Raw genomic sequence first — 27,622 nt, 5'->3', positions numbered from 1 at the left:
GTTGTTTATGCCAGTCAGACTGTGGTCCTTCATTGTGGTGGTCCTATTGGTTAAGATAATAATCACCTCCCCCCTTACATGGAAATCCACTTGCTATACCCCTCACAGAGGAATACAGATCCTCTAACTAGTCAAGCTACCTTGTGTCTAACTACCAAACACACACACCTGTACACATTATGGTGAGTTTTCCTATAGAAATCCCTTGACCTTTTCATGACAGATGACTACAATCTGGCCATTCCAGTTTAATAAAAATGTTCTAAAACTTCTGTATCTCAAAGTGAAGGAGTCTGGGAGCTAATCCCTTTCCTCCCAGAAGACCTCTGTCCCTTATGCTAATCCCCCGCAACCTTAGCAGTCAGGCGTGAATACCTGCTATACACTGATGTCACTAAACTGTCGTTCTAGGCTTTTCTGGAAGACAGAAGGTCTGTCCCAAGATGATTAGATATTTCTGCTATCTAGAAATAGAAATAGCCATGATTAAAATTGTTTTCAGTAAAGTAATACATGAAAGTCACGAAAAAATTAAGATACTGAAAGGTGTCAAGTGAAAAGCAACATGTTCTTTAAAAAACTTCAGCTCAGTCTATCATTTGGAATAAAAATAATGTACAGAACACTGTGTATTTCTAAAAGTAATATAAAATGTTTACATGGCGTTCAATATGTGCCAGGCATTTCTCTAAGAGCTGTATACATTTTAATTCATTTAATCTTCATGACTCCAAAAGGTAGATATTAACTATTATTATTCCTGTTTCATAGATGTGAGGAGACTGAATCCCAGAGAGGGGAATCATCTGTCTAAGGTTGTCCCACTAGAATTTTTTTCCTGGACTGGCTTTATACACATGTATCCACCCATCAGTGCAACTCAAAGTAAACTGCAAACATTTTGACTTATTTTCTGATTTAGAGTTCTTAACCTTTTTGCTTTCCCATAAATATTGTCCTTGTGCTATCAAGAGCATAACTGATGGAACATTTGTTAGAATGTTCAACTACTGTCCATGGATTTGCTTCTGAGCTCAGCTTTCTTCCTTTCACCATGAATCAATGGAAGGAGTTTCCAGACAACAACTGGATTCAAATTCCTTCTTCAAATGGTTTTAAAATATTTGGGCTTAAATATTATGAGATTGTAGTGGTCCAGTCACATTATTGGAAACAACAGCCAGGCAAGGATGATTGCATTGTGATTGCTGTTCAACACAGAGCAACTGTAAGATGCCCTCAGTTATAGGATAAATACAATTTCTAGAGAGGCTGAAAGCAGAGCAGCTCAGAATTGATGAAATCATGTAGATACTACATGACTCAGCCCTCAGTTCTGTGGCTGGCAAGCGTCAGAATCATGGTTTCCAGATGAGGAAATGTCTTTGAGGATCCCCTCTGAGTGTCAGTGCTTCCCTCTGCTCCTGGTCTCTGCTCCATTTCTACATTTCCCTCTCTCTGCCTCAATCACTTTTTCAGTGTCCCTCACCCTCTCTCCCCACAGCTCTCCCATCTCTCTGGCTCTCCCGTTTTTGCCATCTGCAGTCAAGGTAGTTGAGGATTCAGACACCCTCAGCTGCCCTCTCTCCTCAAACTTTTAAAAAATGATGAATTTGTGCTCCAGCTTCCTGTCCCTACAGCTGGAAGAACAGTAAAGGGAGGAGATGACTAAATTTCAGACTTCTCCCTTTAATTTGCAACATTTCTGTACCTCTCAAGATGATCAAAGTGTTACTCCATCTTCAACATGTGAATAGGCTGGAATGCACTGACAAACTTTCTAACACTGAGGTATTTCTGTATTTCTGAAAGCAACCCTATAAGTTATTTTGAGTACTTGTCAAAACATTGCTGAGCTCAATTTGTTCGTATTTTATCTGGAAATTTTCCTTCCATTTATGGATGTCATTGACCTGGATTTTATTCTATTTTGTTTTTCTAGATTTGTTAAGAGAATTATGCTAATAATTAAAATGATTTGAGTAGTGTCCATATTCTCTGGACCACTTTCTATAACCTAGGAATTCTTTCTTTGAATGCACAATGAATTGGTTAATAAATCTAATGTCTAATGCCTTTAGACCTAATTAAAATCTAAAGTCTAATGCCTTTCTTAGAGCGTAGATCTTTTTACTTCCTTTATAACTTATTCAGTTATTGGTCTATTCCGATTTTCTACTTTTTTGCATGTCAGTTATCTTTAATATTTCCAAAGAGAAACTCCATTTTCATTTAAATTTTTTTCTTTTGGCCTAAAATATCCTTTGCCTGGCTATTGCCTCTCGGGATCTGGCCCTCATCCTGTTTGGACAGCAAGGGTAAGGGGTGAGTGAGTCTTCAGCCCTGAGCAACAGTGCTGGAAACAGGCAGGGAACTTGGATGAGCATCCCCACTGGAAAGCAGTTGGTTGAGTTTCAGCTGTGTCCACTTGTGTTTATCCTCTGGTTTGTGAGCCTGAGAAGCAGCCATGCCTGTGCAGAGGGCGGAGGAGAGCTGCCCACCCACAGCAGATGGAGGAGAGGACCACACCATCACCGAGCAGGGTTTTTCATGTTATATACAAATGGCGCCACCTGGAGCTCACTGTTGGTAGTGACCTTGGGGCCGGGCGCCACAGTGATCGCTCACTGTCCCAAACGTTCAGGTACTGGGTCTCTACAGGTACCTTCCGGGGTCCAATCACCCACTCATAGTCCCGCCATCCCCACACCTGCTGAGCCAAAGATGACAGCCAGCTCACCAACTTGTGGTGGTTTTGCCTTGCGTCTCCCTGATAATTTGTGACGTTGGACGTCTTTTCACGCACCTGCGGGCCATCTGTATGTCTTCTTTGGTGAAGTGTCTGTTTCAGGCCTTCTGCTCTTTCTGATGGGGTTCTTTTTTAAATTAAGCTTTGGGAGTTGTTTCTATATTTTGAATGTTAACTCCTTATCCAGTACATCACTTGTAAATATTTTCTCCCAACCCGAGGATGTCTTTTCCTTTTGTTTAGTTTCCTTTGCTGTGCAAACGCTTTGAAGTTTAATTAGGTCCCATTTGTTTATTTTTGTTTCCATTTCTCTAGGAAACAGATCAAAAAAAAAATTACTGTGATTTATGCCAGAGAGTGTTCTGCCTATGTGGCCACATTCCCCAATCCTAACTGAGCGAACACCCTGGCTTACTGACCTCATGCCACAACTTGACTGAATCTAGGCAGCCAAGTCCTAAGAAAAGACTTGCTCTAGAGATGTAGGGGCAACCTGAGGGCCTGCGGGTGGTCCAGGTGGGGCAGCAGTGGCCACTGCTGGTGCTCCAACCACACCACGGATGCAGCCCAGGCCTCCAGCACAGCACAGCCACTGGGACCCCAGCGACCACCGTGCCACGAGCCCCACTCCCAGCTGGGCAAATGCCCGGGCTCTATCCACTCCACACCAGAACCTTGCATTAGAGCTGGGACAACCACGACCATTACATACTGGTAAAAGTTAAAGATCAAGAGGATTCCCAAGGCAGCATGAGAAACACAGAGTCACATACAAGAGAATCCCCACAGGGCTATCAGCTTCCTCTGCAGGAACTGTGCAAGCCAGAAAGAAGAGACACGGTAGTGCTGAAAGAGAAGAACCTACAGCCTAGGATACTCCAGCCAGCAAGATTATCACTCCAAACAGAAAGAGACAGAAAGAAATTTTAAGACAAGCAAAAACTAAAAGAATCCAACAATACTAAACCCATTCTAAAAAAAATGTTGATGGGTCTTCTCTAAATGCAGAGAAATAAGCATCAACAGGAAAGAAAAAAATTCCAACAAGAAAGGCAAATATATAGTAAGGATTGAAGATCACTTAAGCCAGTGTGTAGACTGAAAAACCAAACAAAAAATTGTAAAAGCAACTGTAACTACAATAAATAGCAAAAGGATAATCATGAAGATATAAAAAATGATGTAAAAACACAAAATGTGAGGGAGAGGAGAAAAAACGTAGGCCTTTTAGAATGTGTTTGAAATTTAATAGTATCTGTTTAAAGCAGGTAGGTTATAACTATGGGGTTTCCCTGGTGACTCAGGCAGTAAAGAACCCACCTGCCAGTGCAGGAGACCAGAATTCAATCCCTGGGTTAGGAAGATCCCCTGGAGAAAGGCATGGCAACCTGCTCCAGTATTCTTGCCTGGAGAACCCCATAGACAGAGAAGCCTGGCAGGCTACAGTTCATGGGGTTGCAAAGAGTCAGAGATACGACTAGGTGACTAACATACAGAGGTATGATTATGGGTCAACATATATGAACTCCATGGTAACTACAAATCAAAAACCTACAACAGATAGACAGAAAACAAAAAGAAAGGAATTCAAGCACACTGCAGAAGAAAATCATCAAACCACAATGGGAAAAACAAAAAGAAGAAATGAACAAAGAACTACAGAAACAACTGGCAGTCAAGGAATGAAACGGAAACAAGCACATACTGATCAATAATTTAAATGTCAATAGGCTACCTGCTCCTATAAAAAAAAGAAATAGGATAGCTGACTGGATATAAATCAAAGACTCTCAGCATGCTGCCTACAACAGACCACTTTAGGGCAGAAGACACACACAGACTGAAAGTGAGAAGAAGGGAAGAGATATTCCATGCAAACGGAATGACAAGAAAACAAGGCTGGCCATACTCAGACAAAATAGGCCTTGAGACAAAGGCTATACTATTAAGGCATAGGGATCGATACAGTAAGAGATCAATTCAAGCAACAAATTTAATAGGATACGAATTATAGCAAGCATTTTTCTGACCACAGCAGTATGAAACTAGAAATCAACTATAGAAATTAAAACAGGAAAAGAAGGTGGAGACTAAACACCATGCTGCTTAAAAACAACAACAACAAAACCAGTGGATTAACAAGGAGATCAAAAATACATCGAGACAAATGAAAAGGAAAACACAATTTTTCAAAATCCATGGGATGCAGCAAAAGCAGTCTTAAGAGGGAAGTTCAGAGCGATATAGGTCTTCCTCAAGAAACAAGAAAAAAAATCAACCTAACCTATTACCTAAAATAGTTAGAAAAAGAAAATACAAAGCCCAAAGTCAGCAAAAGGAAGGAAGGAAAAGGCAGGGAGTAAATTAAACGGAGATAAAAATAATAGAAATGTCAACGAAACCAAGGGATGGTTTTTTTGAAAAGATAAATAAAACTGATAAACCTTTAACCAGGCTTACCAAAAATGGGAGGACCCAGCAGGTGGATGTACACACACACAAATAAACAAGAAATGAGAGGAGAAATAACAACTAATGCCACAGAGATACAGTCACAAGAGAATACTGTGAAGATACATGCCTACAACTGGGCAACACAGAAGAAACGGACAAGTTCCTAGATACTTACAATCTAACCAAGACTGAAATAAAGAAGGCACAGAGAATTTGAACAGATCACTAAAGTGAAATAGAATCTAATTTTTAAAAAGAATCCCAGCAAGCAAAAGTCCAAGATGAGAGAGCTTCACTGGGGAATTCTACCACACATGTAGAGAAAAACTTACAACGATCCTTCTAAAGCTATTTCAAAAAGTTGAGGAGGAGGGAACACCCCCAAATTCATTCTACAAGCCACCATTATCCTGATACAGAAGCCAGACAGAAACACTACAACAAAAAAGGACATTACAGGGAAATATGTTTGATGAATATAAACGCAAAAATTTTCAGCAATGTATAAGCAAACCAAAGTCAACAATACATAAAAAGGAACTATACACCATGATCAAGCTAAATTTATTCCAGAGTCACAAGAATGGTTCAACACACACAAATCAATGTAATACACCAGATTTTAAAGAAAAAAAGAAAATCACATGATCATCTCAATAGACTGAAAAAAAAAAAAAGTAACAAAATTCAATCTCCATCCATGACAAAAACTCTCATAAAAGTGGGCGTAGAGGGAACATACCTCAACATAATGAAAGCTATTGAATATTTATTACAAACCTAAAGCCAACATGACACTCAATGATGAAAAGTTGAAAGTCTTTCCAGTAAATTCAGGAACAAGACAAGGATGCCCACTCTCACCACTTCTGTTTAGCATGGTACTGGAAGTCCTAGCCACAGCAAATCACACAAGAAAAAGACATAAAAGGTATTCAGTTTGGAAGGAGAGAGGTAAGGCTGTCACTATCTGCGGAAGTCTCCACCCACAAACTGCTGTAACTAACAGATGAACTCGGCAAGACTGTAGGATACATGATTAATATACAGGAATCCGTTGCATTTCTTTACACTAACAAGTATCACAAGATAAAGTTTTTAAAAAGTCCCATTTAAAATTGCATCCACAGATGCCTCAGTCATGTAGTGGTTAGGTGGGGGAGGGAGAAGTATTCTATAGTCCTGTGATTGGGTCTGTAAGTCTGTGATTCTAAACTTCACAAATATTTCTCAGATTCCACCCCCTTAGGGTGCACAAGATGGCCAGAGTGGGCATTTCCCTTCTCCCATGAGGCTTGAGCCAGCTAAAGTTAGATATTTCCTTCCTCCAGGTTAGTGATACTCTGATAAAACCCTAGCAGCTTAAGCTCTGGTTAGCTCGGCTGCCTGAGGGTAGGTCTTGTGAAGAGAGCGTTCTAGCCTACTTCAAAATGGTTCTGGGAATTCCTTGGTGACCTAGTGATTGCTGTCATAGCCTGAGTTCAATCCTTGGTCGAAGAACTCAGTGCAGCATGCCAAAAAAAAAAAGGGGGGGGGGTGGGTTTCCTTTCCACAAGCTGGAAGCAAAGGGGATTTCCTTTTCCTCCACATTTAATGTGGGAATCTGGTCAAACTCCTCCAGGTAAATTCCACAATATTACAGGTGCCCATTGTAACTGTGTCCTCCTCAGAGTTAACTCCCAGACTGTCCACACTTAGCCTCTGACAACTTGTGGGCTACAGTTTAGGTTTTCCTACCCCAGCGCTGGTCCCCATGATGCTTCCCCCTAGTCTCTGTTCCAGCAGGCAATGACGTCACCGATTGATACTTGTCTGTCTCTCCAGTCTTGGGAGCTGCAGTATGCCCTGTGTCCTCCCCTCTCTTACATACATTCAGGAAGAGTTGCTGGCTTTTCAACCTGTTTGTCTTTCTTATTTTTTGTTAGGATTGATTGGCAATTTCCGAGCTCCTCACCTGCCAATTAATCAATCTGAGGTCTGCCTTTTTAACATCTCATCCTGCTCCCTCCCTCAGACCACATTCTGTCTCCTCCCCAGCACTGTTTGATTCCCCAGGCCACCTGATGGCTCCTGGATCAATTTAGCAATATTCTTTGTCTTATTTCCTAATGTAATGTATTAAATTAATCAATTTTGACCATGTTTAGCAGAAAGCAGTCAAATGACAGGTGTCACCTACAAATCGGCGCTTGCCATCTACCTCTCATTGTGTCCTGTGCTGCAGCCGCTGCTAATCTTCAGCAGCCCCTGGAAGGAGTCCAGGGTGGAGGCAAGAAATGAGGCACTCTGTTCCTGGGGAGAACTGGCAGGATAGGCCTTCAGATAGTTAGATATTTTCAGGAACTGACTTTATGAACCCAATTCTTGTGTCTCCCCATATCCAGAAAAGCACTAAAATCCTTCATGGTGACGACTGTTCCTCATGACTAGCAAAAGCTTCGTGAGACTAGTAGGAACTTTCTAGAAAAAACACGTGCTTGACCAACTACATGTATTCCCCCTTCATCAAAATCACATAAATACTGACCTTATCCCCTACCTCTTTGGAGCAGTTTCTCAGAGCTGTCTGAGGTGCTGTCTCCCAGGCTATGATCCTCATTTTGCCCCAAATAAGAACTTAACTCACAACTCTCATGTTGTACGTTTTAAGCCGACACGGGTAATGAGATTTCATGAAAGAGGTGGCAGATTCACTTCAGGTGATCCTACCTGGAGAAGGCTAGCCACCACCCACTGCCTCTCCCGTAGGTGGGAGATACCCAGAACTGAAGATGGGGTGCTGTGTGTCCAAGTTCATGAGGTGGGACCAGGAACAAGGCAATCACTATGAAACTGAGCAGGAACCTGCAGGGCTCCCCTTCCCGGCCGCCCAGAGACAGATCCTGCCTCCCTGTCCCTTGCCTCTTGTTCGAAGAAAAGCTTTAGCCTCCTAAGTCTTCCCTCAGTTCCAAAGAGCAAATTTAATCAGAGAATGAGAGAATTCAGAAACAAAAACAGACAACGAAATAATAACAGTTTACCCATAAAAGGAAATCAAGGGCCTCTCGTTCCCCCTAAAGGGCCACGGGTTATATCTGGAGCCGTGTGTGTGAGCTGTCTTGCAGATACTAAAGCCCCACCAGGTGGAAGTAGTTAACTGCACGCTGACCATAAGCACGTAGACTTCAGACCAGTCGGAATGAGAAGGTTGACGAGGTTAACTCCTGAAATACCACCCTGTCAACAACCAATCAGAAGAATGTCCACGAGCTGATGCCTGCAACCCTCTCCCTCACGCCGTCTTTACAAATGCTTCCCGCTGCCCATGCTCCTTGCATGGCCTCATGTTGCAGAGCCTTGCAATAAACCCTGTATTTTCCTTCACCACAAACAGTGGCAAAAGATTGGCTTCCCTGCGCACTGGGCAAGCAGACCCAAGTCTGGTTCAGTAACAAGTACACTGCATCAAGTTCTGTACACACAAGACTACGTATGCATTCTGACAAGTCATACATGCAAATTTAAATGACCGTATTTTTAAACGTAATCATTTGCAAGACTGCAGAGTACCTACCTTGTATTGTGGCTTGGCGCCTGGGTTCAACTTTAAAGAAAACACTGGCCTTAGGAAACTCAGAGTCTGAAAAACAAAAGGACCATTTTTAAGTCACAGAAATACAAGGATAATGTGGTAACTGCTATAAAAATGTACCACAGAGCCTAGCTGTGGCCTCTGGACCGGCAGCATCTGTGTTACTTCAGAGCTTGTTACTATAAAGGCAGAGTCTCAGCCAACAGAATCACCATACCCATGAAATCAAAATCAGCAGTTTAAACAGATCTCCAGGGAACTGAAAGGTACATTCGAGTTTAAAAAGCGCTGTCAGAGAGAGCCACACAAGTATAAAATCTTTCCGGAGCCTGAAACAGCCCTGTCTCCCTCCCTGGTAGCTTTCTTGAGTGAGATCTCTCCCTCTCTCTTCCTCTTCCCTCTGAATCTGGAGCTGAGTTCTAAATCTGCCCTCCTCCTCATCTTTATGCAAAATACCATGTTCCCCACACCCCTGCACCGCAGGCTCTCCCCATAACCCAGAGTAAGTTGAATTCAGGTGGGTGATGAGTTTATCCCTCTAACCACTCACCTCCAAGTGACCTCCTTCCGCAGCCTGCCTTGCACATGCGTTCAGGACACTGGCCTCACCTTGAGTGGGTTCAGGTGGACTGGCTTCACTTTAAACATCCAAGTCTGAGGCAGTGCTGGCCCTTCCCACTGATCTCCTATCACTGCTCCATAAATCCAGCTGTTTCTATTCCGTCTTTTATGCTGCTGCTGCTAAGTTGCTTCAGTCATGTCCGACTCTGTGCGACCCCATAGACGGCAGGCCACCAGGCTCCCCCGTCCCTGGGATTCTCCAGGCAAGAACACTGGAGTGGGTTGCCATTTCCTTCTCCAATGTATGAAAGTGAAAAGTGAAAGTGAAGTCGCTCAGTCGTGTCCAACTCTAGCAACCCCATGGACTGCAGCCCACCAGGCTCCTCCATCCATGGGATTTTCTAGGCAAGAGTACTGGAGTGGGGTGCCATTGCCTTCTCCGTCCGTCTTTTATACTCTCCTTTATTACTATTTCTCTCCTTTTATTTTTTTAAGATTTTTTTTTTTATAGGGACCATTTTAAAGTCTGTATTGAGTTTGTTACAGTATTGCTTCTGTTTTATGTTTTGGTTTTTTGGCCAAAAGCATGTGGATCTTAGGTCTCTGACCAGGGATCAAACCTGCACCCCTGCACTGGAAGGCAAAGTCTTAACCACTGGGCCAACAGGTGGGTCCTTTTCCATGTCTCAGTCCCTCCTGCCCGCACCCCTCCTCAACATTCCGAAAGAGACCCTCTCTCCACTCTGACTCTCCCCTGTCTTTCCCTCTCTTCATCTATTATGCACGGACGTTTCAATGTGCTTTTGCTCACTCTTGTTCTGGTCAAATTCAGCATGCCTCTCAAACTTTAGGTAGGGTGAGTCTAACTCAATTAACAGCTGGTTTCTGAAGGGGAAGATGGGACGGACATGTTGTACAGGGAAGATCCAAAATTGTAGCTTACCTCCTCTGTAGTCTCCTTCAAAACTTCTCCTTATAGCCCAGAATTCCTGTTCTGCAATTTTCTGATTTGTCTGAACTTCTGTACTCTTTTCCAAGCACCTGAGCACTTAAATTGTGATACTGTTATCTATAATAAGAAATACATATGAGGTCTTTGTTCCTGTTCCTGGCACGAAGATCTTGGCATAAAACCCTTGACATTTCCTGAGATGAGCCATAAAAGTGACTTTTATGTTCATGAGGTGACTTCTGGAGAGTGGATCACTTTGGGAAGTATAAACAAGTTAATTCTTGTTTATATTTATAATTCAAGTATAAACAATATTAATTCTTCCAATCCATGAATACTGGTCATCTTTCCATTTAACTGGGCCTTATTCAATTTTAATCTATTTCCTGATTTTTATAAATTTCAGTGTACAAGTCTTTCACCTGTTTGGTTAAGTACATTCTTAAGAATTTTATTTCTGTTGCTGTTGGGAATGGGAGTGCTCTCTAAAATTCTTTCTGGATAATCTGTGGTTTGTGTATAGAGATGTGCCTAATATCTGTAGATTTTGTATCCTGCAACTTTACTAAATTTATTCATTCTGAGGTTCTGACTCTTTGGGGTTTCCTACACACAGGAATGTAAAGAAAACTCCTGTTTTTCCTCGAACTTCAATACTTCACTTCTGGCTCCAGATGTGTGTGGGTTTTCCCAATGCCAAGAAATTCTCACACACCAGCTAGGAGTTCTACAATTTTAACACGGTTCTGACATGATGGACCTGGACACAGCATCAGATCCCATAGGTTAAGAGTTCAGTCCTGTACTTCCTGGTGGTCCGGGGGCTGAGAGTCCACCTTGCAATGCAGGGGACATGGGTTTGATCCCTGGTCCGGGAAGATCCCACTCGTTGTGGAGCAACTAAGCCCATGCGCCACGACCACTGAGCCTATGCTCCTCAACTACGGAGGCCCGGGGGTCTAGATCCTGTGCTGCACAACCAGAAAAGCCGACGCGATGAGACACCCAAGCACTGCAACGAAGAGCAGCTCCCACTCGCCCCAACTAGAGAAAAGCCTACGCAAAGCAACGAGACCCAGCACAGCCAAAAAAAAGAACCCGCTTTGCAATGCAGGGGATGTGGTTTCAATCCCTGATCAAGGAACTAAGATCCCACATGCCTTGGGGCAATTAAGCCCATGCGCCTCTACAAAGATCTCATGTTGCTGCAACTATGACCCAGTGCAGTCAAGGAAGTAAATATCAAAAATAATAATAAATTATAGTACGGTTTTCTGCTTAGCAACCATCCCTGTTCCCAGCATGTGTAGTCACCTCTCGCGCTCCAGCTATGATCAGAGCTTTTCCCCCAGGGAAAGGCCACATTTTCACCTGCAGTCTCAGTCTCTTTGCTGGCAGATGGACAGCTCTTGTTGGCTTTGCTTGTCTTACATGGAGCAAGACGAACAGGTCTAGGTTCAGCCCATCTCTGCAGCACAGCAGTGCTTCCAGACCCACTCATTTCACAGACTGAGGTGAAGCAAGCACACGGATATCGGCGCGTTGAATCCAAACATCTTGCAAACCTGTAAGAGTTGGGGAGCATAGATGGGCCTTATTTTAATACACCCTTCAAATTCCCATAGTGATTTCTATGACGCCTCATCTCAGTATCCTTTCAGAGGCCAGGTAACCATTGCCCCTCTGCCTGACCACACAGCCAAGCCAATTGCCTTCTCTCTGGGTACCATCAATGAGTCAGTAAAACCAAAATGCAGGGATGTCCCTAACTCAGTGGGTCCTCGCATGGTTCCAAAGTGAGTCCCAGGGTTAAAGAGGCTGCCTGATTATACCTCCTCCTTGCATCCCCCAGGCAGCATGTTCTTGTATAAACCATTTTCATTTTGTTACACATTCTTCTAAGTACAGCCATTCCCCTTAGAGCAATTCTTAAACATCATCCAAAATATCATGGCTATTTCGGGTCCCAAGATTATTTCAAATCCTTTAGTCAAAGGGACAGTTTCCAGTGTATCCATTAGTCAGCTAATATGAATAGCAAGCTTGAGACTTCCCTGGTGGTTCAGTGGTGAAGATTCCACCTTGCAATGCACGGGACACAGCTGCAGTACGTGGTCGAGGAACTAAGATCCCACATGCTGTGGAGCAACTAAGCCAGAGTGCTGAAACTAGAGTCCATGCACCACACGAAATATCCCCTGTGCCACAACATGACCCAATGTGGCCAAATAAAAATTTTTTTAAAGGAATAGCAAGCTTGCCTGTCAAGCGGAAATTCTCTATTCCAATGAATCACCCTGGGACGTGCAATGTTACTCATTCTTATTTAGCATTTTTAACTAATAGTGTAGAAGGGCGAATGTATGTGCCCTCTGTTTTACGGTACTTGGTAGGAGTACCATTTCCCAGTCAGATACAATGTCCACTCTATGACACAATCAGGTAAAGGAAATGAAACCACTTTACATAAAGACTGTTGAAATGTAACTGTTCATCTCCAAACTTTCACACTATTTCAACCAAACCTTACATTCTTAACTGTAGCCTCCAATAGGATTCGATTGCCAGTTTTACTTTTTTAACACTAGGTGGGGTCGCTGAGAGTCGGACACAACTGAGCAACTTCACTTTCACTTTCCACTTTCATGCATTGGAGAAGGAAATGGCAACCCACTCCAGAGTTCTTGCCTGGAGAATCCCATGGACGGAGAAGCCTGGCAGGCTGCAGTCCATGGGGTCGCACAGAGTCGGACATGACTGAAGCGACTTAGCAGCAGCAGCAGCAGGGTATGTGTTTCATGACCTGAGGTCATATCCTTTCCCATAAAGCATTCAGGCAAAGGGGACACAACTTCTTTACCTACTGCCTGTTTAAATGTTCCACCTTCTGTAATCCCATCAGCCCTTCATGTTCTCAGTCTCATTACAGTTCATGTCAGGACTTCACCACTGGGTTCTGGTATCCCAGCTGGTGGGGCTCACACATCACAGAGACCTGGAAACTTCTCTTTCCACCACTGACCCTTTTTACTCACTGTTGTGTAAAAAGGCTTTGGGTCCTCAGCGAAGAGACCCTGACTCTTTGTCAATCTCCATTTGGATCACTCTGCCTAACCTATGCTCAAAATGATGGCAGGTCAGATTTCTCATTATCATCTTTGACTTTTAAATTTTTTCTGAACTAGAGAAAACAGAGCTGACGGGACAGTAGAGGAGTCCTTTTGGCCCACCCAACCTTTGTAGTACTGGATTACACCTTAGTTGTTTTTTTGTTAACCACCTTAGTTTTAATCGAGTTCCATTTCATTCATTCCATTTCTTAGTACTGACCTAATGATTCATAAACTAGTCCCCAGAAGAGAGTGAAGAAAGAGGCAGATCACAACAGATTGGTGGGTGGCAGCTTAAATGAACAAAGAAACTTAATTACAAAGCTCATCCTGGGTGGACACAAGACAAGTAGGTCTCCACATCCACCCACCAAATCTTAAAATGTTTATATGGCGGCCTTAACTGGGTTCAGTCATGTATTCAGTCCAGGTGGTCTCAGCAACACGTTCCTCTCTCAAGACTGCGTTCTTGTGACAGCTCCTGCTATGGGAAATGCAGGCAGAATGGACGTGCAAAGGACAGAAGATGGGGCGAGGAGTCCCTCACTGGCTAGGTCCATCCCACAGGTCAACAGGCAGTCACATCCTCTGATCAGCGACATGGGTTTTCGCACCATACGTGAGTGCCAGTGTTCGATGAAGCTGCAGCATCAGCTCCTGCTCTTGAAGGCTCAGGCACGGATGCCTCACAGTTCCGTCAGCTGGGATTCGCATGCGGGAAGACTTGGGGAGTCCTCAGTGGCAAAAGCTTCTGGTGTCACTGACAGCCCCAGGGCTCCTTGGTACTCCTTGGTGAAAGTGGACAAGGCCTGCCTGCTCTTCTTTGCTCTAGTGTGAGGTCACAGCCACAGGGATCAGTCTTGGCTGCAAGCTATGTGGTGACACGGGTAAAAGGCTTCCATTTCCCATGGGGATGTGCTCTTGTTTGTGTCTGAAGGCTCCCCTTTTCTCCCTGTCCTCGCCAACATTTCTTGTGGTCTTTCAGATGACAGCCATGCTGACTGGGGGTGAGGTGACACCTCACTGCAGTTTCGATTTGCATTCCCCAGATGATAAGCCACATTGAGCATCTTTCATGTGCCTGCTACCCTGCTGAGTAGTAACTGAACTCCAGAGCTCTCCCAGAGCTATTCTCATCAGTGGATAATTATTAAATCATTGTTTTTTTTTTTGTCAGGTACAAGTGCTGGGACCTCCTCATCCAATCTATTGCTAATGTCACACTCTTAAATGCATTTTTTTGGGGGGGGTTGTTATTTGGGTGTTTATTTTTTCAGCTGTGCCATGCAGCATGTGGGATCTTAGTGCTCCAACCAGAGACTGAACCCATGTCCCCTGCATTGGAAGTGTGGAGTCCTAACCCTCGGATCACTACAGAGGTCCCTAATTGTTTTTTTTTTTTTTTTTTTCAGACAAAGAGGCTCATGAAAAATAGGTATTTTTACATAATATTAATGGAGATAGCTCAACTGGGACAAACTAGGAGAACTAGCTAGTTTCTGCTATTTCTCCAAAGATACCTGATGACTGCCCTTTATACTGAAATTCGGTTGAGGAGGCACTTAGAGGACAGAAGGGAGCCGCAACGGGCCCTGCATACCTAGAGCCTGTGCTCCAGAGCAAGAGAAGCCCAAGCACCGCAACTAGAGAGCGGCTCCTGTCCCCTGCAACTGGAGAAAAGCCCACGCAGCAGCAGAGACCCAGCACAGCCAAACATAAATAAATAAAACCATTTTTAAAAAAATTTGGATCACAGAACTTTCTCAGGATTGTAGCTGTGTTCGTCCTCACGATGGTGATCAGTGCCGGCCACAGTCCCCCAGCTGGAGCACTCTGGGAAGAGGTACTGATCCAGACTGCTGGGGTCATCATCCCCAGGTAAGTCGTATAACTGTATAAGTTGATCCATGTCATAAGGACTGGAGGCCCAAGGAAGATCAGCGTCTCTGAGACTTAGAGCAGTCAGGAAATTGCAGGATGAAGGGCATGGAGTGGCAGCAGCCCCTTCACACTGCTCAGCACAAGAAAGCTCAGGTAGCTCGTGATGAGAATCACCTGCAAGGCTGAGACTCGTGGGATGAGTGCTTCCGGAAGTGCCCGGTAAGGGCATCTCTTCCTCCTTCACTGAGACAACCCGGCTCGGGTCTCCTGGTGACAGATTTTGCTGAGTCTGATTCTCCTCCCTCCTCCTTTTGACACGTTGGTTTTTAAACCAAGTCTGGAGAGGGAAGAGATGAGCAGGTTAATAAGAGGGGGAAGCAGCCAAAGGAGAATCCTCATATACTCCAGAAATTTGGTTGGTTCTGGTATATGAAAGTTACTCTCACATGTCTTCACATTTGATTTGAGTGAGGAAAATTCTATCCTCTCCTGGTCCTGGGATCCAAGAGGCAAAGGGGGCATAGGATTGCGCTGGCAACGGGCACGACAGGACAGACTGCTTTCAGCCAAGAACAGGACATGTATTTAGAAAGTGGGTTTTGTTTTGGTGGATACTCTGCGTTCTCAGAGAGGATTCTTAAGCCTGAGAATACGGAGTGGAAGTGTAGCTTGGGGTGCCTTTAGGATTCGTCCAGCAGTTCTTATGCCGAGTACTCTAAGGGAATTTAGCCACAAGGTATATAGATAACTGAATGTTGTGATTAAGGAGAATCTAGAAATAAACAGGAACAGACCCAAATCCATCACCAAAGGATCTCATCTAGCACCGTGGGTCTGGAGTCAGAAAGGCCTGGGTTCAAATTCTAGCTCTACTGTTTATAATTCTTGGAAGATGATTCCTCTCTGTGACTCTTGTTCTTCAAAACAAATGTGGAACAAATATATAAAATGCTTAACATCTGTCCTGGCACACAGCAATTTTTCAAGCAATGAGAATTACATGGTGACTAAATGTGTGTGAAACTCTGGTTAGGTGTGCTATCTAGCTATATAGAGACAGATCTCAGGTACATACCTTTATAACTGACGCATCAAGATGAATAGTTGAAGCAAGTGTTCTTATGAGGAAACAATGTGGGTACCTGGTCCTTTCAAATACATCTCTTAGTGCTCCTAGCTGTTCTCCATTAAAGCGTGTGCGGAATCGCCGAGTTGAATTTTGTTTTTCTGTTAAAAGAGAATAGATGAAAATCTTTCCTAAAAAATACTTCCAAGGGAGTTGCCCATTGGTCCAGTGGTTAAGAATCTGCCCTGCAATGCAGGGGACATGGATTTGAGCCTTGGTCAGGGAGCTAAGACCCCCGTGCTGCAAAGCAGCTGAGTCCATGAGTCCATTTAACTACTCAGCCCACATGCTCTGGAGCTGGTACACCACAACTAGGGAGCCCATGCACCACAACCAGAGGGTCTTTGCATGGCAATAAAAGATCCTGCATGCCTCAAGTAAGACCCAATGCAGCCAAATAAGTATTTTTTAAATATATATATATATTCAATAATAAAAGAAGTGGATAAGTCACATACAAAGCAAGCAGGAAGAGTAAAAGACACAGTAGTAAAATCAATTCAAGATTAATAACCTGTCAAGAGATACATGAAATAAAAAGATGTAAAACGTGTCATACAAATATAAAATGTGTGTGGGGGGTTAAAAATATATAGGATATTATAGATGTGAACTTCATGGTAACAACAAAGAAAACACTTTTACTAGATACCTAAAGAAAATGAGAAAAGATATAAACAGAACACTAAAGAAAACAATCAAACCACAAGGTAAGAGAGAAAGAGAAGGAGGAACTATAAAAAAAGCCAGAAAACAATTTTTGCAATGGCAATTACACATCCATCAATAATTACTTTAAATGTAAATGGAATAAACTCTCCAATCAAAAAACCTAGGTGGCTAAATGGATTTTTTAAAGCTTCTATTAATATATGCCTTTTATATGCTGTCTATAAAAGATACACTTCAAAACTGCAGACAGAGGATGAAAGTGAAAGGATCAAAAAAGATATACCATGCCAAGGGGTCAATCCTAAAGAAAATCAACCCTGAATACTCACTGGAAGGACTGATGCTGAAGCTCCAGTACTTTGGCCACCTAATGAGAAGAGCTGACTCACTGCAAGAGACCCTGATGGAGAAAAAGACTGAAGGCAGGAGGAGAAGGGGATGACAGAGGACGAGATGGGTGGATGACATCACTGACTCAATGGACATGAGTTTGAGCAGGATCCAGGAGATGGTGAAGGACAGGGAGGCCTGGTGAGCTGCAATCCACAGGGTTGCAAAGAGTCGGACACGATTAAGTGACCGAACAACAACAGCAGCGCCAGTGGGAAGGAAAAGAATGCTGGGGCAGCAATACTTGCATCAGGAGAAATACACTTTAAAACAAAAGACTGTAACAAAAGACAAAAAGGGCATTACAGGAGGATAAAGGGGTCAATCCAACAAGAAGATACATTTGTAGACATCTCTGCCCCCAGCATAGGAGGACATAAATATAGAAAGTAAATAGTAAAGAAATAAAGGGAGAAATATACAGCAACACTGTAATAGTTGGGGACTTTAATATTACATTCTTAAGGAAATGACTTTCAAGATAAAATTCTCTATGCAGTCAAATTTATCCTTCCACGTGAGAAGAGAATAAAGATACATTCAGATACTCATAGGTTCAACCAACTTATTTTGTCTGCTACTTGAGGATATAGTTCAACTCAGCAAAATAAAGAACAAGAGTGAGGGGCCTTCCCTCGTGGTCCAGAGGTTAAGAATCTGAGCTTCCCATGCACGGAGGTATGGGTTCAATTCCTGGTCAAAAACTAAGACCTCCCATGCCACCCAGTGCAGGCGCTGGGGGGTGGTGGTCACAAACAAAGGGGAATTTGTGTGGAAGAAAGGAGAATCCACACAAGAGGGTGACAAGGGGAGCTTCCAGGTTGAGTCCTATACAACAGGCCTGGAAAGCAAGCAGAGCTGATTCCTGGGGGGAGGAAATGGCAACCCACTCCAGTATTCTTGCCTGGGAAATTCTGTGGACAGAGGAACCTGGTGGGCTACAGTCCATGGAATCTCAGAGTCAAGACATGACTGAGTACACGTACATGTACATCTGCAACCAATATAAGAAATAAATTATTGGTGTCCAGAATACAACAAAAATGTTCTATTAAGCCTCAAAGGTGGGGGTAGGGGTGGGAAATACACTAGAAAAACGTCAAAGGAAAGAAGTAGGAAATTAGCAAAACAGAAAAGCAAAATAGACTTTAAAATAGAGTGAAGAGACTCAATTTCATTGGTTATTAAAGAAATGGAACTGGATCAAATTTCATGTACCCACTATTACAAACAAAAGGCCCAAAATGGAGTCATGTATGCTCCATACTGCCAACAGGCAATTTACAGTTTCAGCTCTGCCAGAAATGGAATCTTAAGCACATCAATCAGGAATTGCTCAATCAGTACTAGTTAGGTAACTGCCTGATAGACCCCTGCTATCTCATAAAGGGAAGTAACCGTGCAATAATCTGATTTCCCACCTTGTATAACCTAGTTCCTGTAATAATCTGATTTTCTGCCTTGTATAACCTAGCTCCTATTCCCTTCTGCCTGTACAATACAAATCATTCATTTTACACAGCTCCTCTGAGCTCTTTTTGATATGCTAGACTGGATCCTGCCTGATTCATGAATCACTGAATAAAGCCAATACAATCTTTAAAATTTACTCAGTTGAATATTGTTTTCGGAACACCACCAAATGGTTGACATTTAGAAGTATGACAGTATCACTTGTTAAAAAGGAGGTGGAGAAACAAACACTTACATTACTGGTGATGTAATTTTCTACTACATGTTAGATCACGAAAGGAATGTTCCCCAAAGCTTAAATTATACATAACAGCCCATCTCTGGGAACCCTCCCAGGTAATGATCATTAAGCTAAAATATCTTTGTTTACCATATAGAAAATATCTTAACCAGGCTTACCTGAGGATGACTGTGGGAAAGTTATTAACACATTCCCTCCGGAGGTTGATGGGAACCAGGAAGTGCTTGACATTACTTCCTCCCCTTTTAGAATAAAAGAAGCCTGAATTGTAACTCAGACACAGAGGTTCTTTGGGACTCAAGTCCACCATCCTCTTGGTCTGCTGGCTTTCTGAATAAAGTCGATATTCCCTGTCCCAACAACTTGTCTGTGGACTTCCCTGGGGATAGGAATCTGCCTGCCAATGCAGGGGATACGGGTTCGATCCCTGGTCTGGGAAGATTCCACATCCCTCAAAGGCCCTAGAGCCTGTGCTCTTCAACAAGAGAAGCAACGAGAAGTCCCGACACCACAACAAAGAGCAGCCTCCACTCGCCACGACTAGAGAAGGCCCTCGAGCAGCAACAAAGACCCGGCACAGCCAAAAACAACGAAAAGAAAACCGTCTGTTGATTTATTGACCTGTCATGCAGTAAGCACTATGTTTTCAAATGCTCCCTGCTGGTATAACCCAACGGTTCCCCAGACGGATGAGCCAGTGTTGGCAAAGTTCAGAGACTACCACAAACTCTCGCCCCTCTCACCTCAGTTTATCACAACCAACTACTCAACCTCTAGCATCTTCAGCATGCATTGCCTTCGCCCAGCTTACCTGCCATGAGAAATCCTTGAGAAGCACAGTGATTCGACCAGGTGTTGCCTGACTATGAACTGTAGTCTGCTGGGTTTAGAGGCCTAATATTTAAGCAAAATTTTAACAAAATCATGCCCCCACCCTACCCCTCCCTAATGCCACACCCTCCCATCATCCACTCAACAGGCTTAATGAGAACCCAGGCTGTGCCTGGTGCTGTCCAGGGTCCTGGGGATAATGGTGTGAGTCCAGATTTTATTTCTGACCTCAAATAGTGGAGGAAAATAAATCAAAGTTGAGGAGGACATGGATAAAATGTTCAACACTGTCACTCAGAATAAAATAAACAAACAGGGTGCTGGGAGAAAGAATAAGTTGGTAAGACACCTGAAATCAAAAGGTGAAGAAGGGGTTTTGTGGGTGGGCAGCTCTCGGTGTGAACTGGGGGGCGAGAGTGAATGTCTAAGGGACAGCTTGTGGAGGAGATGGACTGTCAAAGCCCCCCAACATCAGGTCTTCCCAGCCTTCCCGCACAAGACAGCAGCTGACTTGGGGAAGAACTTGGCAGAGCTTGGGTCACAGAGGTCCTTGTAACTTAGGTTAAGGAGTTTTCAAATTTGGGACAGCTGAAAGTCCACGAACAGTTCTAAGCAAGTGAACTTAACAAATTGAACTTTTTAAGATTTTTTTGTTTTTGGCCATTTCAGGATCTTTGTTGCATCTTTTGGGGTCTTTTGTTGAGACACATGGGCTTAGTTGCCTCACAGTATGTGGGATCTTAGTTCCCTGATCAGGATCGAACCTGAGTCCCCTGCATTGCAAGCTGGATTCTTAACCACTGGACCACCGGTGAAAGTGAAAGTCGCTCAGTTGTGTCTGACTCTTTGCAACCCCATGGACTATACAGTCCATGAGTTCCCCAGGCCAGAATACTGGAGTGGGTAACCATTCCCTTCTCCAGGGGATCTTCTCAACCCAGGGATCAAACTCTGGTCTCCCGTATTGCAGGCAGATTCTTTACCACCTGAGCCACCAGGGAAGCCAGGGATTCTACTGGACCACCAGGGAAATCTTCAAACTAAAAAAAAAAAAAATCATGCTGCTCTCTTGCCTCTTACTTCCCTTTCCCTGACCCTTTGTTCATTTTTTCCCCTCTCACCTTCATTTATTCTTCCTCATAACGTTTTTCTCTGCAAGAGGTGTTACTCATGTGTTTTGGTGAACATATGTAAACGTTTCTGTATTTTCTGAGGAATTTTTCCCAGGACCCAGATTGGGAGATTACGCTTCCTCAAAAACCATATGTACCTTGTTGAGTTTGTATGCACTGTGCTGAACTGGTCCCTGTAGCCTCCTATACTCCAGCTATCCACTTAGGGTTTGTAGTGGGTTTTTGTTTGTGTGAATAAACTTTCTATAATGGAACAATTTTAGATTTACAGAAAAGGTGCACAGATAATTAGAGAGTTTCCACAAACAATCCATCCAGCTCCCTCTATGTTAATGTCTTACATACCCAGGTACATTGGCCAAAACCAAGAAATTTACATTGGTATATTAACTAAATTTCAGTCTTTTTTCTTCTTTTTTGCTGCACTGGGTCTTCGCTGCAGCGTGCAGGCTCTCTAGTTGTGGCGTGCAGGTTTAGTTGCCCTGAAGAATGCGGGATCTTAATTCTTCTCTCAGGGACTGAACCCATGTCCCCTGCACTGGCAGCGGATTCTAAACCTCTGGACCACCAGGGAAGTCACCAGACTATTTTTTATCTCACCAGCTCTCCCCCTAATGTCTTTTTTAGACTTTTTTTTTTAAGAACAGTTCTAGATTCCAGGCAAAACTGAGAGTAAGATAAAGAGACTTCCCATATACCCTCTGCTGCCACACGTACATAGCACCCCGGCCCCACCATTATCCACATGCCCCATCAGAGTGGTACACTTTTTATAACAGATGAAGTTACACTGACACATCACAATCATCCAAAACCCACAGTTTACCTGAGGGTTCACTCTTGGGGTTACACATCCTGTGGATCTAGAGACATGTGTACCAACATACATTCATCCTTAAAATATTATGCAGGGGGTTTTCACTGACCTAAAATCTTCTGTGCCTCACCTACTCATCTCCTGCACCCTGGGAACCTCTGGTCATTTTACCATCCTCACAGTTGCAGCCTTTACTGAATGTCCTATGTCAGAATCATACAGTATGTAGCCTTTTCAGATTGGGTTCTTTCACTGAGGAATACGCCTTTAAGATTCTTCCATGTCTTCATAGCTCACAGTTTTTAGTGCTGAACAAGATCCCATTGTCTGAATGTACCTGAGTTAATTTACCCACTTACCTACACAGAAACACCTGGATTTCTTTCAGTTTCTGGCAACTATGAATAATGCTGCTATAAATATTTATGTGCAAGTTTTTCAATGGACATAAGTTTTCAACCCCTGTGGGTAAACATATATAGGAGCACAGCTGGCGGTAAACACAGTAAGAATACGTTTAGTTTTGTAAGAAACCATCAAACTGTCTTCCAAAGTAGCTGTACCATCCTGCACTCCCACCAGCACAGAAGGAGAGTCCCTGTCCCTCCACACCCACATCCCCGTTTGGTGTTGTCTGTGTTTAGCTTTAGACATACTAAAGGCTTTGTGGTGTTATCCTGTTGTAATTTACAGTTCTAATGATATCTGATGTTGAGCAGCATATATACTTATTTGCCATCTGTGTATCTTCTTTGTTAAGGTATCTGTTCAGATCTTTGCTGTTGTTCAGTCACTAAGTCGTGTCCGACTCTTTTCAGACCCCGTGGACTGTAGCCTGCCAGGCTTCTCTGTTCATGGGATTCTCCCAGCAAGAAGACTAGAGTGGGTTGCCATTTCCTTCTCCAGGGGATCTTCCTGACCCAGGGATTGAACCTTGCATAGGCAGGCAGGTTCCTTACCACTGAGCCACCAGAGAAGCTCCTTCAGATCTTTGGCCCATTTTTAAATTGATTTGTTCTTCTTCTTGTGTATTTGAGAATTCTTTGTTTTGACAAGAGTCTTATGAGATATGTGTTCTGCAATTATTTTCTCCCAATTTGTGTCTTGTCTTCTCATTCTCTTGAGCTTGCAAGGTTTTGACTTTTTTTTTGACCAGAAGAGAGATCTTTATCAGCCAGTAGTTCTCAAACTTTAGGATACATGAGAGTCACCTTGACGTTTTATAAAAACATATAAAGATGGGTCCCACCCCCAGAATTCAATATATCACTATATATGTAGATACAGATTGGGACCCATAAATACACATTTTAATAAATTCCCAGATGAGCTGATTTATTGATCTGGAAACCACACTTAGAGGACCACTGTTCTTGCAATCCCAGGGTAGTCTTTTTGTTATGTATTAAAACCTGCTGATGACTTTCTAGATGAACTATAAAGCCTCAGGTCAACTCTGTATCTGTTATAAATATTTTCAGCATCCAAATTTGATGGCAGTTTTTTCTTTTAAAGCACCATTTTAATTTAGGTCATTGTAGAGCACAGAAATATTAGCAATATTCAATTACCTTCTACAATGGATGTAATTTAATTTTAACATTTTCTGAAATTGTGTATTTTCCAGAATTTGGAGAGAACTTAGTTTAGAACGGGTCATTTGCAAACCTGTAAAAATCACAGATGAGTCACTGTGGGAGAGGATAGCTAGATATTCACCAATCACATTTCCTCTTTCCCAGGCATGTGGAAAAATACATACGGATATTGATCTGTAACGTCCCTTTCTTGTGATATCTTTCTCTGCCTTTGGTATCAGAGTAATGTTGGCTTCATACAATGTATTGCATAATTTAGCAGTCAAGCCATCTCCTCTAGGGGAGTTCTAATAGGGAGGTTACTGAGTCAATCTCTTTACTTTTATAGTTCTGTTTATATTATTATATATTTTTTCTTCAGTCAGTTGTGGTATATTAAAAAAAAAAAAATACTTGGCTGAATGGACAAGATGGCAGAGTAGGAAGATCCTGAGCTCACCTCCTGTCATGAGCACACAGAAGCTACAAATATTTACAAAGCAACTGTCCATGAGAATGACCCAAAAACTAGCTGAAAAGATCTTCTACAACCTAACATACAAAGGTATAGAAAAGAAACCACAACAAGATAAGCAGAGATGCAGTCAAGACCTACTTTAGGTAGGCAACCCAGGAACAAGGGATGATTACAACTGCAGAGATTCACCCGGAGGAGTGAGGAATCTGAGCTCCCCAACCTAGAGGTTCTACATCAGGAAGACCAACACCCAGAAGACCAGTGGGACTTACTTTGGGAGAGTCAGCGGGTGTAGGAAACACTCGATCAAAAGGGTGCACATGGAATCCCTGATGCTCTGAGACCCGGGGCAGGAGCAGTCCTTTGAAAGGAACCTGAGTCAGATGCACCTGTAGATCCGGGAGAGCCTCCTGGAGGGACAGGAGAGACTGGGACTCACCTGCCAGCAGCCCTTCTGAGGAGCTCATTCTACAGGGCACTGCTGCTGGTACATGTGCTTCTGGAATCTTCCCTCTAGCTGATTAGCACAGGACCTGGACCCACCCGTCAGTCAGCTGGCACCAGTCCTGGGATACCCATATCAATCAGCAGACTCCCCAGGGACCTGGCCCCACCAACCAGAGGGTCCAGGACCCACCAGTGGGCTAGTATTAGCTCTGGGACCCCTGGGGCCCCACAGCTAGTCCACCAGTGGCTGACTCCAACTCCAGGACTCCCAGGACCCTGCAACAAAGGCCCTAGGACACAGCTCCACCGACCAGTGGGCTGACACCAGTTCTGGGAACCCCAAGCCCTCTGCCAGAAACCCCTGGACCTGGCTCCACCCACCAGTGGTTCAGCAATGGCCCTAAGACACTGCCTCACTCCCCAGTGTGTGGGCATCAGCCACAGGACCACCTCAACCCTGCTGCCAGAAAGGCTGGGACCTGGATCACCCACCAACTGGCTGGTACCAGCCTCAAGCAACCCGGGGCTCCTGAGCCACCTGCCCCAGAATCCGGCCCCATACAACAGCAGGACAACACCAGCTCTGGGACCCTGGGCCCTCAGCCATTCATACCAGAACCTGGCTCTGCCCACCAATGGGCCAGCACTAACACCAGGACCCTTGGGACGCCCTGGCCAGCAGCCTTGTGTCCCAGCCCCACATACCAGTAGGTCAGCCAGGACAGGGACTCCCTGAGCCATACAATTTCAGTTTGTGCTTCCTCTTAAAGCAACAACAACAAACCTAACTCAAAGACCAGGTCAGAAGGGATCTGAGACTTGTCTCACACCCCCGTGCTTGGCACCCTTCAATAAACTTTTACTTGGTTGCAAACACACACTGAAGCCCAGAAAAAAGATTATGTTTCAGTAGATATTAAATCCTAGTTTTGTTGATTGAGATCTGTATTTACTGCCTAAGACTCACCTCCAAAGATACCTCCTAGGGTTATGTTACATTATTGTGTAAAGTTTAACTGAATTATTGAAGGACACTTTAAGTTTACTTCTGAAGCTGATCACACCAATCTATCTTTGGATGAAGATCAGATGCCCTAAGAATTACAAACAGGAGACTGTGTATACTTGAGAAGGCAGCACTTAAAGGACTGTCTGAAACCTAGATCAAAGGGCCTTCATCAGGTACTCTTAAAAAGCACATCTGCAACAAAACTGAAGGGAACTGACTGTTGAATTTATTATTTCCCACTTAAGAGAGGGCTCTGTGTTGGACTGGCCTGTAGAAAGGCCTGCTGATGCCAAAAGACACCCACATCAGGACAAGACCACAGCAGTGCTGCTGCTGCTAAGTCGCTTCAGTCGTGTCCGACTCTGTGTGACCCCATAGACGGCAGCCCACCAGGCTCCCCCGTCCTTGGGATTCTCCAGGCAAGAACACTGGAGTGGGTTGCCATTTTCTTCTCCAGTGCGTGAAAGTGAAAAGTGAAAGTGAAGTCGCTCAGTCATGTCCAACTCTTAGCGACCCCATGGACTGGCAGCCCACCAGGCTCCTCCGTCCATGGGATTTTCCAGGCAAGAGTGCTGGAGTGAGGTGCCAGGGTGATAGGTGGCTAATCCAAGAATCAGAGCCAGGCTTGTGAGACCCATCCAGTTCATGTGTCTGAATTGCTCACAAGTTGTCTGTCTTCCTATAACACTGGAAATTATATATATATTTTTTACTTCCAACCATACTGTTACCCCCAATATTTAAGACGGAAAGAAAACTGCCCAGTGAAGTTGTAACAGAGTATAGCTACTCCTAACACATCACTGCTTGTTTTAAGTCATGCTAAAAGCAGCACATTAATACAATGTTTCTTAAGTCCATGCTAAAAGCAGCATATTAATACAATGTTTCTGTGACAAATTGGTATAACTGATAAAATGTACAGCCTATAAAATGTTTCCTCATTAAAATGCCTCTGAGTTTGTTCACTATGTCTGATCAGTTTTCTCCCAATGTGGATAGTGAGGCAAAAAAATATATAAACAAAAAGTAGGCTTAGCACCACAGGACGTGATGGACCAACCACCCTGGCACCAAGGGGCAAACATTTTGACCAAGCAAAAGATCTGTAATCAAAACAGGAAATGACAGAAGAAATGTTCACGTATTGAGGTATGGGGAAGTCATTCTGGCTTATACACTGTACATCTGCTTTAACCACTAAGGAAAAAGTACATGTAGAAATCAAAACAAAGCTGGACAGCCCTTGTGGACATGGTTTCAGACAAATGCCTGTATTACTGTGACCTTGAATTTCCTGAAGTGTATCAGAATCAAGGATACCGCCATCAATTCTCAAAACAGTATCTGCCAGCAGCTGCCAACTAAGCATTATAGTCTCAAGGTAACAATAAAATCTTTCCCTTACTTAAGAATAGTAGTAACTTTCAGTAGTAACTGACTTCCCTGGTGGCTCAGTGGGAATCCGCCTGCCAATGTAAGGGACTCGGGTTCGATCCCTGGTCCTGGAAGACTCCACATGCCATGGGGCACCTAAGGCCGAGTGCCACAACTACTGAGCCTGCGCTCTACAGCCATGCTCTGCAACAAGACAGCAGGCCCCGCTCACTGCAACCAGAGAAAGCCCAAGAGCCACAGTGAAGGCCCAGCACAGCCAAAAATAAGTACAGTAAAAAAGAATATTAGTGACAATGATAGAGCTTAAGCTACAGCCCCTCAGAATAAACCACTAGATTTTTTATCATGAATAGTACTAGACAACTGCTTTAGATTGGATTTTAGCAGAAAAAGGACACATATGTTCAGTAGCCATACGTGTTTTATATGTTAGTGGCCAGATTACAAAGTTAGACCTACTTAGATAAAATTAGACAACTGCCTATCAGGCTTAAAACAAGTCTCCCCAGAAGTGCCCAGGCCAGCCTGTTCTTCAGGATTATTCTCCTTCTTTCCTCAGGGAATGAGATCTGCTTTCCGAAACTTATTAAATTTCCAGTCATCACTCTTTCACTTCCTCATAATTGGGTCTGTTGCCCCGAAAGGGTGGACCAAAGGACTAAAAGCCTTAAATCATGAAAGACTCAGATCCAGTACTTGGAACATGGAAGATCCCAAAGCAGGGTCAATTCCCCAGATTGAGGCAGGACGAT

At 43.6% G+C, this 27,622-nt stretch overlaps 2 protein-coding genes across 4 annotated transcripts in view; one reads left to right on the top strand and one right to left on the bottom strand.

Moving 5' to 3' along the window:
* The window catches only part of LOC109572076 (galectin-16-like), a 97,868-nt gene that overhangs the window by 28,860 nt on the left and 41,386 nt on the right, over positions 1–27,622 (top strand). The window lies entirely within an intron of this gene.
* LEUTX (leucine twenty homeobox) lies at positions 15,141–24,483 on the bottom strand. The gene is made up of 3 exons (XM_070771911.1): positions 24,456–24,483; positions 16,354–16,589; positions 15,141–15,615 (listed from the first exon to the last, which is right to left on the bottom strand). Exons 1-3 carry the CDS (start codon positions 24,481–24,483, stop codon positions 15,148–15,150), a joined length of 732 nt encoding a protein of 243 aa, XP_070628012.1. The 3' UTR covers positions 15,141–15,147.

Source organism: Bos indicus, chromosome 18 (genome assembly GCF_029378745.1).
Source record: "Bos indicus isolate NIAB-ARS_2022 breed Sahiwal x Tharparkar chromosome 18, NIAB-ARS_B.indTharparkar_mat_pri_1.0, whole genome shotgun sequence".
Lineage (NCBI taxonomy): Eukaryota > Metazoa > Chordata > Mammalia > Artiodactyla > Bovidae > Bos > Bos indicus.
The sequence above is the reverse complement of the archived record's forward strand: the minus strand, read 5'-3'. Positions and strand labels throughout refer to the sequence as shown.

Excerpts from the sequence above, each read along its gene's own strand:
- LEUTX (XM_070771911.1), bottom strand. The coding sequence starts at position 24,483 with ATGAGCTCCTCAGAAGGGCTGCTGGCAG. Across the intron at positions 16,590-24,455 it reads CTCAGAAGGGCTGCTGGCAG|GGCAGATTCTTAACCACTGG; the intron begins GTGAGTCCCAGT and ends CCTGCATTGCAG. Across the intron at positions 15,616-16,353 it reads TTGATGCGTCAGTTATAAAG|ACTTGGTTTAAAAACCAACG; the intron begins GTATGTACCTGA and ends TTCCCTCTCCAG.